Source organism: Chanodichthys erythropterus, chromosome 8, assembly GCF_024489055.1.
Source record: "Chanodichthys erythropterus isolate Z2021 chromosome 8, ASM2448905v1, whole genome shotgun sequence".
Classification (NCBI taxonomy): Eukaryota; Metazoa; Chordata; class Actinopteri; order Cypriniformes; family Xenocyprididae; genus Chanodichthys; species Chanodichthys erythropterus.
In genome coordinates, this window is record NC_090228.1 from 33,960,942 (window position 1) to 33,975,837 (window position 14,896).

The 14,896-nt window shown below is 41.1% G+C and overlaps 2 protein-coding genes across 2 annotated transcripts; one reads left to right on the forward strand and one right to left on the reverse strand.

The window, feature by feature from the left end:
- The first annotated feature begins 2,309 nt into the window (after window positions 1-2,309).
- On the forward strand, window positions 2,310-3,929 carry LOC137024808 (ladderlectin-like). The gene is made up of 6 exons (XM_067392697.1): window positions 2,310-2,319; window positions 2,453-2,531; window positions 2,719-2,813; window positions 3,256-3,381; window positions 3,590-3,698; window positions 3,849-3,929. Exons 2-6 carry the CDS (start codon window positions 2,471-2,473, stop codon window positions 3,914-3,916), a joined length of 459 nt encoding a protein of 152 aa, XP_067248798.1. The 5' UTR covers window positions 2,310-2,319; window positions 2,453-2,470; the 3' UTR covers window positions 3,917-3,929.
- Window positions 3,930-7,530: 3,601 nt separating this feature from the next.
- Window positions 7,531-9,693, reverse strand: LOC137025167 (E3 SUMO-protein ligase KIAA1586-like). Its single transcript, XM_067393202.1, has one exon. It carries the CDS (start codon window positions 9,691-9,693, stop codon window positions 7,531-7,533), a length of 2,163 nt encoding a protein of 720 aa, XP_067249303.1.
- Window positions 9,694-14,896: the final 5,203 nt, after the last annotated feature.

Genomic DNA, 14,896 nt, shown 5'->3' on the forward strand with positions numbered 1-14,896 from the left:
GCTTTATTAGATGTTTGTTTTTAAACAACATAAAAAACAAAAATGACTACCAATAATCCTGAAAACAGGTTAAAGGGTTAGTTCACGAAAGAAAATTCATTTACTCATGTTGTTCCAAATCTGTAGGCCTGTGAGTTTTTTTTCTTCTGTAAGTTAAATAAAATATATATATATATATATATATATATATATATATATATATATATATATATATATATATATATATATATATATATATATTGTGAAGAATGTTTCTATGCCAATTGACTGCAATATGGATGAAGAAAAAAAATTTGACTTTTCTCAAAATATCTTTTTATGTTCAACAGACGAAAGTTATATTTGGAACGACATGAGGGTGAGTAAATGATGACAGACTTTTTTAGGTAAACTATACTTTTAAGATAAATGTTAAAGGTGCCCTAGATTCAAAAATTGAATTTACCTCGGCATAGTTAAAATACAAAAGTTCAGTACATGGAAATGACATACAGTTTGTCTCAAACTCCATTGTTTCCTCCTTCTTATATAAATCTCATTTGTTTAAAAGACGAATCTCAACAGAACACCGACTGTTACGTAACAGTCGGGATCATTAATATGTACGCCCCCAATATTTGCATATGCCAGCCCATGTTCAAGGCATTAGACAAGCCAGTATTAACGTCGGGATCTGTGCACAGCTGAATCATCAGACTAGGTAAGCAAGCAAGGACAATAGCAAAAAATGGCAGATGGAGCAATAATAACTGACATGGTCCATGATATCATGATATTTTTACTGATATTTGTAAATTGTCTTTCTAAATGTTTCGTTAGCATGTTGCTAATGTACTGTTAAATGTGGTTAAAGTTACCATCGTTTCTTACTGTATTCACGGAGACAAGAGCTGTCGCTATTTTCATTTTTAAACACTTGCAGTCTGTATAATTCATAAACACAACTTCATTCTTTATAAATCTCTCCAACAGTGTAGCATTAGCCGTTAGCCACGGAGCACAGCCTCAAACTGATTCAGAATCAATGTAAACATCAATATTGTCACGATCACCGTCTGCTCCTGTCAGTTCCCGGACTACACTTCCCACAATCCTCCCTGTCAGTCACATGTTCACATCACACCAATCACCTGTTGCCACATCCACCCTAGCACACCACACTGATCACCACACCCAGCTGCTGCTCATTATCAGGACTATAAAGGACTTCCACTCACACCACCTCACCGCGAAGTATTGTTTAACATTCATGTTGCAATTTCTGAGCGTTTTTCCCTGTTTGCCTTTCTGTTCCCGACCTTGTCTGTTTCCCGTGTTGATTCTCAGCTGCTTGCCTTTGGACCCCTGGATTGTTTATTGTTTCCTGTTCTATGATCGATATCTGCCTGCCTTTTGACCGACCGCCTGTACCCTGACGTCGTCCCTGCCTGTCCTTTGCTGTTCCTGTTTGCCCCTGATTAACTCTGCCTGTACGACCATCCTCACTGTAAATAAACGCTGCACTTGGATCTCCTGCCTGAGCCTCCCATTCATGACAAATATAAACACTGTACTTACGCGATTAGACATGCTGCATGACGAACACTTTGTAAAGATCCATTTTGAGGGTTATATTAGCTGTTTGAACTTTTTTTTATGTTGTTCAAGGCAAGCGCAAGCTCTTGGGGCGTGGAGCACAAGAATTAAAGGGGCCGCGCAGCATAAATCGGCTCATATTTAATGATGCCCCAAAATAGGCATTTAAAAAAATTAATAAAAAAAAATCTATGGGGTATTTTGAGCTGAAACTTCAGAGACACATTCAGGGGACACCTTAGACTTATATTACATCTTTTTAAAAAAAGTTCTAGCACCTTTAAAGTGTGCCCCCTAAAAGCACAAGTGGCCCCTTCCTGCCGTCTGCCATTGTGTTTGACTGAGTCAACATTTTCAGGCCTACTTTTTATTTAATTTTGTCATTAAGTTTGATGGGGTTAAATGCAGTGATGTTCTTTCTTCCTAGATCAGATATAAGGATGAATTAGAAATACACATTAGGAATTTAACAGGCACTGTTGAGGGAAACTGTCCCTCATGACTAACTTAAAAATAAATATTTATCTAAACTATCATTTATTCTACAGGCTCATTTTACACCGTTCTCCAATATTAGGATTTTATTTCCTGTGTACATAAATTCTACATATCAAACAATCACATGTCATCCTCGTGACTGTAAGCCCACACACACTTGACGTCAAGTAAAGTATAAAAGCAGAGCTGTTTCTGGAACTTCACAAAATCTTCCTCTGAGATTCTACAGGCGACAACCAAACCAAGGTGAGTTTTGGGAACAAAAACCTACTGAATAAAATTTCTAATGTATCTTTGTTCTTTGTCTTTAAAATACACAGAGAATCCACAGTGTGCAGTATATGAGTGCAGACATCTAACTTGTCCTATTCATTTTTAGGTTCATTTCAGGTTCATCATGGCAGTGCTGAGAAGTCTGATGCTTCTTTTCATCATCTTCTCCATTGGGAATGCAGAAGGTAACCAAAACATTTAATTGTAAAAACCCTTGCTATTCCATTTACTAATATTTGCATGATTAATTAAGGATTTACAGTATCAAAGTACATGTAATTTAGGGACAAAATCACACAAACATAAAATAATAATGTTTTTTTTTTTGCTGTGAATATTATGAATGTCCTAACATTTATATACTGGATGCAGTTGATTTAGTCATAAAATGCCCTGCTGGATGGTCAAGTTTTGGACTCCGGTGCTTCAAGTACTTCTCTCAGTCGGTTAACTGGATCACAGCAGAGGTAATGTGTTAAGTTACAACAAGGTGATTTGTTCAAACTTTACATTAGGTGTCTTTCATTACATATAAATAAATCAATAAGGTACAATGGTTAAGGTGTAAGGAAAGGTCAACAGTGTAATCATTGATCTAATTACAGATGTAATTACATGCAGGTACAGTTTTTTTTTTTTTAAATATAAGTACAATGTTAAAACATTTATCTAAACAATAAGTGCACCGAATCAAATGATTAATTTAAATGTTAGCACATAGCAGTTTAAAAGTTTTAATATAAATTGGAGTGGTGATTTTCATTATTTTTAAAGTAAACCTTTCTTTTCTTCAAATGAATGATACAGAAAACTAATACTGAGCAAATAATCAATCATACTTTGAAAATGACTAAAATGTTATTTTAAAAGTCTCTTTTTTGTATTGACAATAAAAATCTGTCTCTTTAGAGAAACTGCCTAAGTCTTGGTGCGAATCTCGCATCTGTGCATAATAAACCGGAAAATGAGTTTCTGCTGGGTCTGCTGCCTTCTTCTTCCTCACGTGGTTGGATTGGTGCTCATGATGGTGAACAAGTAAGTTACATTGTGTGTACTAAAGAGACCTATTTATTTGTAGACTGGAATTTTAGTTTCACTTTTCTTTTTTTTTTTGATGGTCCCTTTAACACATTCTGTTGACTATAAGTAACGTTGCGTCTACATGTCAACTAACTTAGTTGAGAATTAGTACTGAAGTCTGAGTACAGTAGTGCACTCTTATAATCATGTCTTTGCTCTTTAGGAAGGACAGTGGATGTGGACTGATGGAACTGTGAATGACTTTACCAACTGGTGCGCTGGAGAACCTAATGGTTCTGGTAACGAGAATTGTGTGGAGATCAACTTGTCCTGTAAGAATGCAGTCTGGTTTTTGAATACTTCACATTATAATTTACATTACTGTAATTTCATAATTTCACAGTAACATGTAATGGCTCATTTGGATTTCACAAAGTGCCTATAATGATCAGAATAACTTACTTAATTTTTCCACTCTACAGCTAACCGTTGCTGGAACGACTTGGCCTGTGCAGGCCAATTGGGCTATATTTGTGTTACAGATGCTTGAGATCATATGCAGGCATGCTGCTCCACAGTTACATTGATTTTATACTTTGTGATCTAATCTTTTCAAAAAATGATATTTTAAAATTAAACTTCATTTGAATCTTTTCTAAGCTTTAATCTCTTCTCAATACCTTCTCTGAAACACTCCTTTAATCAATAAAAGCATTAATAAAGCAAATCATGTGTGTTGTGGAGTTAAATCAAATAAATAAATGTATAATAAAATAAGAATATTGTGATGCAGGGTTTGAGGATATGGTTACCAAAGATGTTAAGCAAGTTGTGAACTACATGAAGAATGAGAACATGAATGAAAGCATCTAGAAAATGAGTTAAAGGGGATATATGTGTCACAGACACCAGACTTTAAGCACACCACTCACCTCCTTCAGTTGTCCAGTCACTGTTGTTTTTGGATGTGTTAACCTGCTGTTTGATATATCATTAAACCTATTTGAACCCCGCTTCTCATGCCTTCTTACTCCTATGGTCACATACCATGACAATATGAGAGGCTAAGATGGCTGGAAAAGTAATAATACAAAACTGTTATGGTACTCCATGAAGGGCAAGTCTCGAGACACAAATAGCATTAGTGGTAGATCATGAGATCATCAAAACATAAAAACCTCCAGGAAATGATAGGCTGGCTTATTCAAACTGCTACCCAGGCTCAATGCACAGGGCAAAAAAAGTGAACTCATATATGGAATGAAGTGACCCAGACACAGTGCTTAAAACGAGCCAGGTTTTATTCAATCTCTTTCATGGGTCTACATGGTCTGATGGCTTTCAGAGCCAGCTTCCTCAAGGTAGAACTGCTGGGCAGTATGGAAATCTTGGCACATGGAATGACTGAGGTGCTCTGTCTGGTTGCTCCATAGTCAGGCGTGAGCCTGCAGGGAAACTGAAAAACAGTGTTTGAGCATGCCAGGTACACTGTGGGCTACACATTGCTATTATGTCAGCAAGCTGCACCTTAGGTGTCCAAAGTTCATGTTCCCGCCAAAGCCCAATGCACGCCTGATGGCTCTTAACTGGCTCAGCAAGTTGTTGGCCTCACTGTGGACCACCAGTCAGATACGATGCCCAGCCAAAGAAAGAAGCGTCACCGAGATGACACTGTGCCCATCCCGTGTTCAGGCTGTCCTCTGCACCTCCTGGGTCTCCAGCTTCCTCGAGGTAGAACTGCTGGGTAGTATGGAAATCTTGGCACATGGAATGACTGAGGTGCTCTGTCTGGTTGCTCCATAGTCAGGCGTGGGCCTGCAGGGAAACTGAAAAACAGTGTTTGAGCATGCCAGGTACACATTTTATACTCTAATACTATCGTTTAACATGAATATTAACCCAACTACAGTCATTTAAACTAAGTTCAAACACTCGGGATACATACATGCACTTGACATACACGACGGGTACATTTTGGCACAGTCATATTTTGAGAATAACTGTACATACAATCTCTAAGCATGTTTGTGTGGGTGTCTCTGTGTGTGTGCATTGGGTTTTGGCTGTTCTTGAATGTAGCCACATGAGAGACTCCGTTGAAGTCTCCAGAGCTGGGAAATGGGGTTCTCTGTTTAACCTCAGCGGGTCCACAAAAGTGCCAAAAGTCACAGTCACTCTTAGACCGGCCGGAGCCGATTAGTGATTTACATGCACAATTCAGGAGGCTAAAAGCATTCTGAAAATTCCAAAGTTGGTTGGCTAAGACTGATTCTTGTACAGACGTTAGATCCTTAGGCGTCGTGCCATTCTCTCACAGCTCTTGCCCCACCCTGTTTGTCACATACCCCCATCGCCCCTCGCAGGCCAGGGGGTACTCCCGAGACTGCGCTCTACTCCTCCTGGGGGACAGTCTCGGTGGCCGCAGCACCTGGGGGTAAGGACAGATGAGACAAGAGAAAAGGAGACGGAAGCATAAGGAGCGACAAAGACAATAGTACTGGATGCTTGGTGGACAGCTCGATCCTCCTCCGCTCCCCGGCGGACTGCAGCGAGTCCCCCGTTCCCTATTCCTCCCCTTCAAATTATTTTGTAATAGATTTTAAATTGATCATAGTCTAAGTATGAGGTAAGTGACCTGCATGAAATTAATGATGTTGAAGGGGAAGGTGTGCATTGTGTGGGAAGTCCTCCATAAATTCTTCTAGGTCTTCACTGGATGGAAAGAGTGTGGTGGAGGACTTTGTACGGGAGGATGGTGCAATTACTATGACAGGTAAGTCACACTGTATGGTGTGAGGTTTGATTATGGTTTCTGTGTGTGTTATATTGTTCTGATGCTTACAGGTGGTAGATCAAGCAGTGAATCTATTATTGTGAGAGTGGTATCAGGAACGTTAATAACAGATTTAATGAATTTGTTCTCATTTTGGACATTTCTGTTCATGTCTGTTTGTGTTTTAATTGTTAGTGTGCCATTTGTGTAGTGGGTTATACATGATTTGTAAAATATCTTGCATTTCTCGCTCCATACTTTTGGACGTGGATAGTGGTATGTCTAGAATGGTGTGTTTGAGCGGACATTAACTTTTGCACCTATTATGTCGGCAGTGAGGTTCTGGGAAGTGATGTGTTGTACTGGGCATGTGTCTTCATGACAAATGCAATTTTTAAAGTATCATTATTCACAGCTTTAAACTGAGGATACATCTCAGGTTTGAAGACATGTCTGCAGACTTTGATTTTCTTGTACATCCCCCTCAAAATATGACCAGGTAATGGAGGGTAATTCATAAACAGAGTAAAACAACAAAAAACAAGCAAAATTCATACACAGTAGTGAGCAGTACAAACAATGACAAAAAACAAGCAGGCAAAATGGAAAATCCAGAGAACATGAAGAAAAAAAACAAGACACGGGAAGAAACAAGAATACAAGGCTCTGAAATGCAGTCTAACAGACAAACAAGATCTAGAGAAGAGTGAATGATAAACCCGGCTTTATATATGGTGAGCTAATGACACTGAGACACAGGTGAAAACAATAATAGAAGAATGGTCCGGGCAAAGAATTATGGGAAATTAAGTCTTTTGAAAGTCCTTGTTGGAGTGCCCCCTGTTGGCTTTCACAGGCACTCCAGCTGGTGATCATGACAACTGGATATGTTGTGGATATACCCCATGACTGACTGGGGGGCTGCGTTTATCTCGGAGTTTAAGAAAATATAAAGTTTATTATGGACTCATGGCTGTATCATGAAGAAGCAGGATAAACTGGCTTGTCAGCTTGTCCACATGTATCCTGACCAGGGTTCGAATTACAAAGTGGCTTTCGGGGGAGCCCGATTTTCCGATCCTCCCTGACTGACTTTAACGCTTTTGGTGCATGTTAGGGCATTTAAAACAATAGGTTTACAGTAAACCTATTGTTTACTTAGTAAACTGTTTACTTTAAAACGCAAGCGTCAGTCAGTGTTGTCAGTGTTAGGGCAAACAGCTCTGTCCACGGTTCTGAATCAACCGCGCTTAGGCCTACATCATGCAAATCATGATAAAAAACAGAATAACTCACATAACAATCATAAAAAAATACATCAATATTAAATAGGATTAGGGCCAATCCTCACAAACGCACAGATCAAGTAATTCCATGATTCTTACCTTAAATCAGAAGTGACCACAGAGGCCTGGGGTCTTTGCTTTCCTTCCTGTAACCCAGGATGTTGAGGGTCGGTGACCGGCTTTAATCCAAGATGATACAAAAGGCAGAGGGTCAAATTGCTCCAAAGGGGGTCCATTCAGATCCACGAAGAGAAGCGAGGAGAGGCTTTGTTCACACAACTTGTTGCGATACTTGCTGTCAGTAGAATTCACGGCAGAAAATCCCCTCTCACACTCAGCTGAGGACGGCAAGTAGGTCAGACTTGCGGTTTGAAGTTTGACAAGCGTTTTCCCTGGTGCTCTGTTTTGCAATTTAAAGTCCCGGAACTCCTCGACAGCCTCTCGGGCCGGTTCTCCCAGTGTTTTTGCCAATGCTCGAACCTCAGTTTCCCCATATAGGATACGGGCGCTATGTTGCTGTGGCCAAAAGCGTTTATCCAGCGGTTTCAGCATCTGGACAAGGTCCGGTTCGGGCAGTCTCTTCTTTAGGCTGTTGATAATAGACTGATTGAACTGAAGACGGTTTATCTTCGGCCTGCTCTCTGAAAGCTCAACATCTTTGAACAGGCCAGTCGATATGCGTTGTTCGGCTTTTTGTGTGGATTTTCCTCCACTTGCTTTCATGGCTGTCAAGATGTCAATGGTCTGCTGAATGTGGCAACTTGCATCAACTAAAGATGTTTGTTTGCGTTGCAGTTTTAGCAGATTTTGTAATTCTCGCAGTACATCCTTCATACATGCCAAATCAGCCAAAAAACCTGTGCTTGTAAGGAGTTTGTGCAGGCCCCTGAATTTCTGCCTCTCTGTGTCGCAGCGAGATGTGTCTTCCATGGCTGTTCTGAATTGGTGCGCCAGTGCAGGATAATCGTTCCATACTGCCTTCACAGTGCGAAAACTACTAGCCACCCAACGAATTGTAAAGATTTGACCTATTTTTAGGATTTGCATGTTCAAACCTGTAGCTGCCTCCTGGAGCAAACAGGCGTTTTTTGATGACTGGTTATAGAGGGCGTAAAGTTTTGAGATAAAAAACTCAAATTGGTTACATCCAGCTACTTCCTTAAGTGAGTCTTTGACAGCTAACTCAAGTCGGTGAGCTAGACAGTGTATTGACTGAACTTTGGGGAAATCTTGTTTGAGTTTAGTGACGAGTCCGCCGACTCTGCCCGTCAGTACCGCTGCTCCATCCGTTGCAATGCAGATGAGATTTTTTCCCAGAAACTCATCATCCAGTCCCGCTTGTCTCAAGCTTTTCCTCAAACTTTTGTACATCGATTCGGCATCCGTGCCTTCTGAAAGCTCAACGATATCTAAAAAAACATTATCCACTTCCCCCGTTCCTGTCATGTCACACCGCACATAAATGATCATATAAGCCAGGCCATGAACTGTGCTCTCATCTATCGTGATACTGATTCGTGATCCCAGTTCTTTTATTTTTGAAACAAATTTAGCTCTCATTTCACTGGCGATATGTCCGATTATTTCAGCACAAGCATGGTCTGATTTGTGCACATTTCCCACGTTTGCACCATTAAGTTTTTGAAGGGACATTACAGCAGGGAGCTTTCTGTAGGCCATTTTTTCCTTGGCCACCATATAAGGAGATCTGAAAGACGTAGCTGTTTCTTGCATTAAATTAGCATTTACTTCAAGTACCTTGTTTGGGAGCACATCCTTTTCCTTCATCTCCGAAATCTCAACCGCTCTTTTGTGTGCCAAACTGTCCCGATGCTTGTAAATCTTTTTCCGCAGGTTATTCTGTGACTCGCTGCTGACCTCTCCATTCATCCATTCCTCTGACAGATGTACTCCCGTTGCTCTTTCGGCGAGCAACAGGGTTTTTGCCTCCATGCATACTGTACATCCTAACTTCTGATTTTTGGAGTAGAGCCATGTATTCCTGATTCTCCACTCACTCCATTGCTTTGTTGTCCAGTTGAAAGGTGTTGCATGATCGCCTGGTCCGCTGCAGGTCGCAGCGGTGGTTTCTGGCGCCAAAGTCTCGCTATCCTCGGTGCTGGTGCTGTCACTAGCAGCAACTTTTAGCGGCGGCAGCGCCGACGGTATCACCGGCAAGCTAGTTGTAGCTGGTGCGCTGTCATCACTCCTCTTCGTTTGTTTTGTAAATCCAAATTGACTGAGGTTTGGCTGCTTTCTTTTCGACATTTTTATTAGTATCCACAGAGTGTTCCAAAAAACGAATAAAGTATGTTTTGAACTTGAAGTTAAGCTAACATTCAAATACCAACTCAGTGAGAAGTTCAAGTGGTGACGTAAACGTAGTAATTTCAGTGAAGCGCCGCCACGCATGGATGGTCACAGCAGGAGACACAGCGGAAAATAGTGTTCGGAAATAGTAATGTAATGAGCGAATAAACACACAACATTGACACATTTTTAATATCATCATTTATTTCAGGAACCTTAATGTACAGAAAATCAAAATCTATATGCGACACAAAAATGGACAGTGTTTTAGAGCTCCCCCTAAATGTCTCAAAGTAGGCTTTCAGGGGAGCCCAGGTCCTTTTCAGGGGAGCAGAGCTCCCCTTAGCTCCCCCGTAATTCGAACCCTGATCCTGACCATTTTAAAGGTGATTATAGTTTTTACCCCATTACACACATGTGTTGCCTATTCTCAATGGGAAAGTGCCCAAGCAACATCGCTCTGCAAAATTGCTCAAAAAGTTGCCCTGTGTATTATCACCTTTACGGATTTGTAACTACATGAATCTTGCAGGTTAATATTGGTGAAGGTGTAGTTATACACTGTGAAAAATGGAAGAAGATACAGCTGAATGTGAAAGACAGCTTGTTTGTGAAAGAGCTGGCAGTCTGCATTTAGGGAACAAGCACACTGGCCAACCGAAGCCTGGAGGGAAAAAGTTGCCCACCACAAAATCAGATCCTACGCCACCTCTGACACCTCACAAATGTCACCTCACAGATATCATTTTCTGGTAATGTATCTATACTTTTACTCAAGTGTGACTTTCATCCACCACTCATTTTTTGAAAAAAAAATCAAAGAAGAACATAATCACCTTGATCTCCCGCCAGAGACAGATATTTGAATTGTTGGTGTAAGTGTTACGTGCGGGTGCAGCATGGAAGAGACAATGCACGGTAATCCACAAATGACGTACTTTAATGACAACGAATGGAGATGAACACGCTTAAACACATGTAAACACAACAGTAATACAACAGTGAACGGACAGGGAGTGAAGGGAGTGAGTCCATAATAAAGGTAGTGATGACGAGTGCTGAAATGGAGATGACGATGGAAGTGAGTGCAGGTGTGGAGAACAGGAGGATGGTGGGAAATGGAGTCCGGGAGACACGGGATATGTAACAGTACCTCCCTGGTGACCCTGGTCCTGGAGACTTCATGCCGGTGCAGGGATAGGGACGGACATGACCGGAGGTCTCCAGGACGGGTCTATGAGTCTGGTCGGCCACGGCGGGTCAAGGGCCAAGGGTGGCCATGGCCGGACAGGTGCCGCAGGCGGCCATGGAGGGTCAGAGGTCATAGCAGGCCATGGTGGGTCAGGTGCTGTAGCAGGCCCACCCACATGAGTGACGCCCATATGTATCCCACCCACGGGTACTTGCCCCCCCCAAAAAAAATACTTGGGGAGGTTCAGGAGGGTCTTCAGGAGTCTGAGGAATGGCGTGGGTTTGTGGGTAGGAGTGGGCTCATGGCAGGCTGAGGCTGAAGATGCGGGCTCATGGCAGGCTGAGGCTGGAGCGGCGGGCTCGGTGGCGGCTTGAGCGGAGGTCTCGGCGGCGGCGGCTGGAGCGGAGACTGGAGACACAGGCTCGGCGGAGATCGGAGACACTGGCTCAGCTGAGATCGGAGACACTGGCTCGGCGGAGATCGGAGACACTGGCTCGGTGGGGTCTTTCTCTTCTTCCTCCTCCGCTTTCTAGAACCAGCAGGGGCTTGTGGGCCCGGTGCGACACAGGGAACGATTCACTGGAGGGGTATGTGGAGGAAGACAGAGATGGACGAACTGGCCAGGCCACCCGTGTTTCTGGGGGGACTGGACGAGATGAGCACTTAATTTTCGGAACCTCTTCAACTACGAATTTGGAGCCATTTAAATACAAAATCAGATTAATAGTATCAGGTTCGTCAAAACGGATAGTGCTCTCGTCCAGTCCGTCCAGAAACAGGGCGTTTAAACGAGCATCCGTACAGTTCGTCAAAAAAGCTAGCTCGACAAACTCCTCCACATACCTCTCCAGCGAACGTCCGAACTGCAAATGTCCAATGAGCCGGTCCGCCGTGGATAGTGAAGTGGGAGGCACGGGAGGAGCGGGAATTTCCGTGAGGAAACATCCATCCATCTTGTTGAGTGGATTACCCTTCGGTTTTGGTCCGTTCATCTGTTACGTGCGGGTGCAGCATGGAAGAGACGATGCACGGTAATCCACAAATGACGTACTTTAATGACAACGAATGGAGATGAACACGCTTAAACACACGTAAACACAACAGTAATACAACAGTGAACGGACAGGGAGTGAAGGGAGTGAGTCCATAATAAAGGTACTGATGACGAGGGAGTCCAGGTGATGATGATCAGTGCTGAAGGGGAGATGACGATGGAAGTGAGTGCAGGTGTGGAGAACAGGAGGATGGTGGGAAATGGAGTCCGGGAGACACGGGATATGTAACAGTAAGCTGGGGGTGGACGATTATTTCTAGTTGCAAAAACATTTCTGAGAGAGTGTCATGTAACTCTGATAGCACGGATGTAATTAGACATTTCATTTCATTTCATTTAACATTTCCATGATCTGAAATCTTTCCTCAAGAAAATGAAGTGCTACATCCACAACAGTTAAAAAATTACACTTCCAGGTTTCACAGTGCGTCAGTTCAGAGGCTCGTCTCTTCTGTTTGAGAACTGCCTCTGTTCATTTCCTCAGAGATTATTTGCAGTTGTTTGTCCAGAGGCATTATACTGTGATAGTGCTGCTTTGGTGGAAGTAATCAGGTTTGAGAACACATCCAGTTTCATAGAGATACACTAACTAACAGGATTGCAGTCATTTGTTCAGTCATTTATTTGCAGTAACACACTGGATGCATCAGAGCAAACTCTTCCATTTGTCCTGTTGCAGCAGGCGCTCAAGTGTGTGAAGTACTGTATGTTAGACATTAAACAGACATCTGTTTGCTGTCTGTATCCTGTTTGTAGACAGTTCCAGAGATTATAATCACTCTCACTTCTATTTGCTTTTGACGTGACACAATGCTCAGTGATTGTCAAATAAAGGTCAAATAATCACAATCCCTCTCACAAATTGGTTGCAGAGAAAGAGAACATTCAATCAAATTTTAAGAAATTATCATTAATTAATTAATTTAAGGAATGGTTCACCCAAAAATTAAAATTGTGATAATTTACTGACTCACATGCAATTTCAAACATGTATGTCTTCTGTTGAGATGATATTTTTACTTTAATAAAGTTTTATTTGCATTTACAGTGCCCGCCACAATTAATGGCACCCTTAGTAAATATGAGTAAAGGTGGCTGTGAAAATAAATCTGCATTGTTTATCCTTTTGATCTTTCATTCAAAAAATTCACGAAATTCTAACCTTTCATCAAAGTAAAACAATTTAAAGTGGGGGGGAAATCACATTATGAAATAAACGTTTTTCTCCAATACATGTTGGCCACAATTATTGGCACCCCTAGAAATTCTTGAGTAAAATATCTCTGAAGTATATTCCCATTCACATTTACATTTTTTAGCACACCAGGGTGACTAGGAGCATGAAATTGTCCAGCCATGACTTCCACAGGAGTATAAACATGAGGAAACAAAAAGGCCAAATTCCCTTAATCATTCATCACAATGTGTAAAACCAAAGAATATAGTTCTGATGTGCAGCAAAAGATTGTTGAGCTTCACAAAATAGAAAGTGGCTCGAAGAAAATAGCTAAAGCATTAAAAATCCCCATTTCCACCATCAGGACAATAATTAAGAATAATAATAATTAAGATTATTAATTAAGATTATTAATTAAGATAATAATAATAATAATTAAGATTTCCAATAAACTAAAGATGTTACAAATCTGTCTGGAAGAGGACATGTGTCTAAATCGTCCTAATGTGCAGTGAGGAGGAAAGTTTGAGTGGACAAAGACTCTCCAAGGATCACAGCTAGAGAATTGCAGAGATTAGTTGAGTCTTGAGTCTCAGAAAGCCTAAATAAATTTACCAAACAGCACCTACATCCCCGCAAGTTGTTCGGGAGGGTTTCAAGAAAAATCCTCTGCGCTCATCCAGAAACAATCTCCAGCATATTCAGTTGCCAGACAAGACTGGAACTTCAAACGGGACCGGCTTCTATGGTCAGATGAAACTAAAAAAGAGCTTTTTGGCAGCAAACTCACCAGATGGGTTTGGTGCACACATGGATAAAAAGTACCCCATGTCCATGGTTAAATATACTTCTGGATCTTTAATGTTGTGGGCCTATTTTTCTGCTGGAGGTCCTGGACATCTTGTTCAGATACATGGTATCATGGATCCTATCAAATGCTAATAGATAAAAAATCAAAACTTGACCACTTCTGCTAGAAATCCAATAATGGGCTGTGATTGGATCTTCCATCAGGACAATGATCCAAAACAAACATAAAAACCAACACAAAAATGTATCACTGATCACAAAATGAAGCTTCTGCCATGACCATCTCAGTCCCCTGACCTGAACCCTAAAGAAAATGAGTGGAGTGAACTGAAGAGAAGAAGCACCAACATGGAGCTGGAAATCTGAAGGATCTGGAAAGATTCTGCATGAAGGAATGGCCTCTGATCTCTTGTCAGATATTCTCCAAAATCATCTGGCATTATAAGTGAAGACTGTTATCTTGGGAAAAGGAGGTTGAAAAAAATTATGAATAAAAGGGTGCCAATAATTTTGCCCAACGTGTTTTAGAGAAAAACATTTATTTCATAATGTGACTTCCCCCCACTTTCAATTCTTTTCCTTTAATGAAAGGTTATAATTTAGTGATTTTTTTGAATGAAAGATCAAAGGATAAACAATGCAGACTTATTTTCACAGCCGCCTTTGCTCATAATTACTAAGGGTGCCGATAATTGTGGAGGGCACTGTACATTTTTGTTTATTATAAAAAGATAAATAACTAATTAAAAGAAATTTAACTGATTAAAAAAGCCTACAGAAGCTTTGATTTTTAGTGTTTAAGACTTGAGCAAGAACATACCACAGAGATGTCTTCTGACCAAATTGTAATTATTTTTTTAATGCTTAATTTAGGCCAGACTCAGCTTACTTTAACTAACCTGAAAATAAGTTACCTCCTATCTCTACC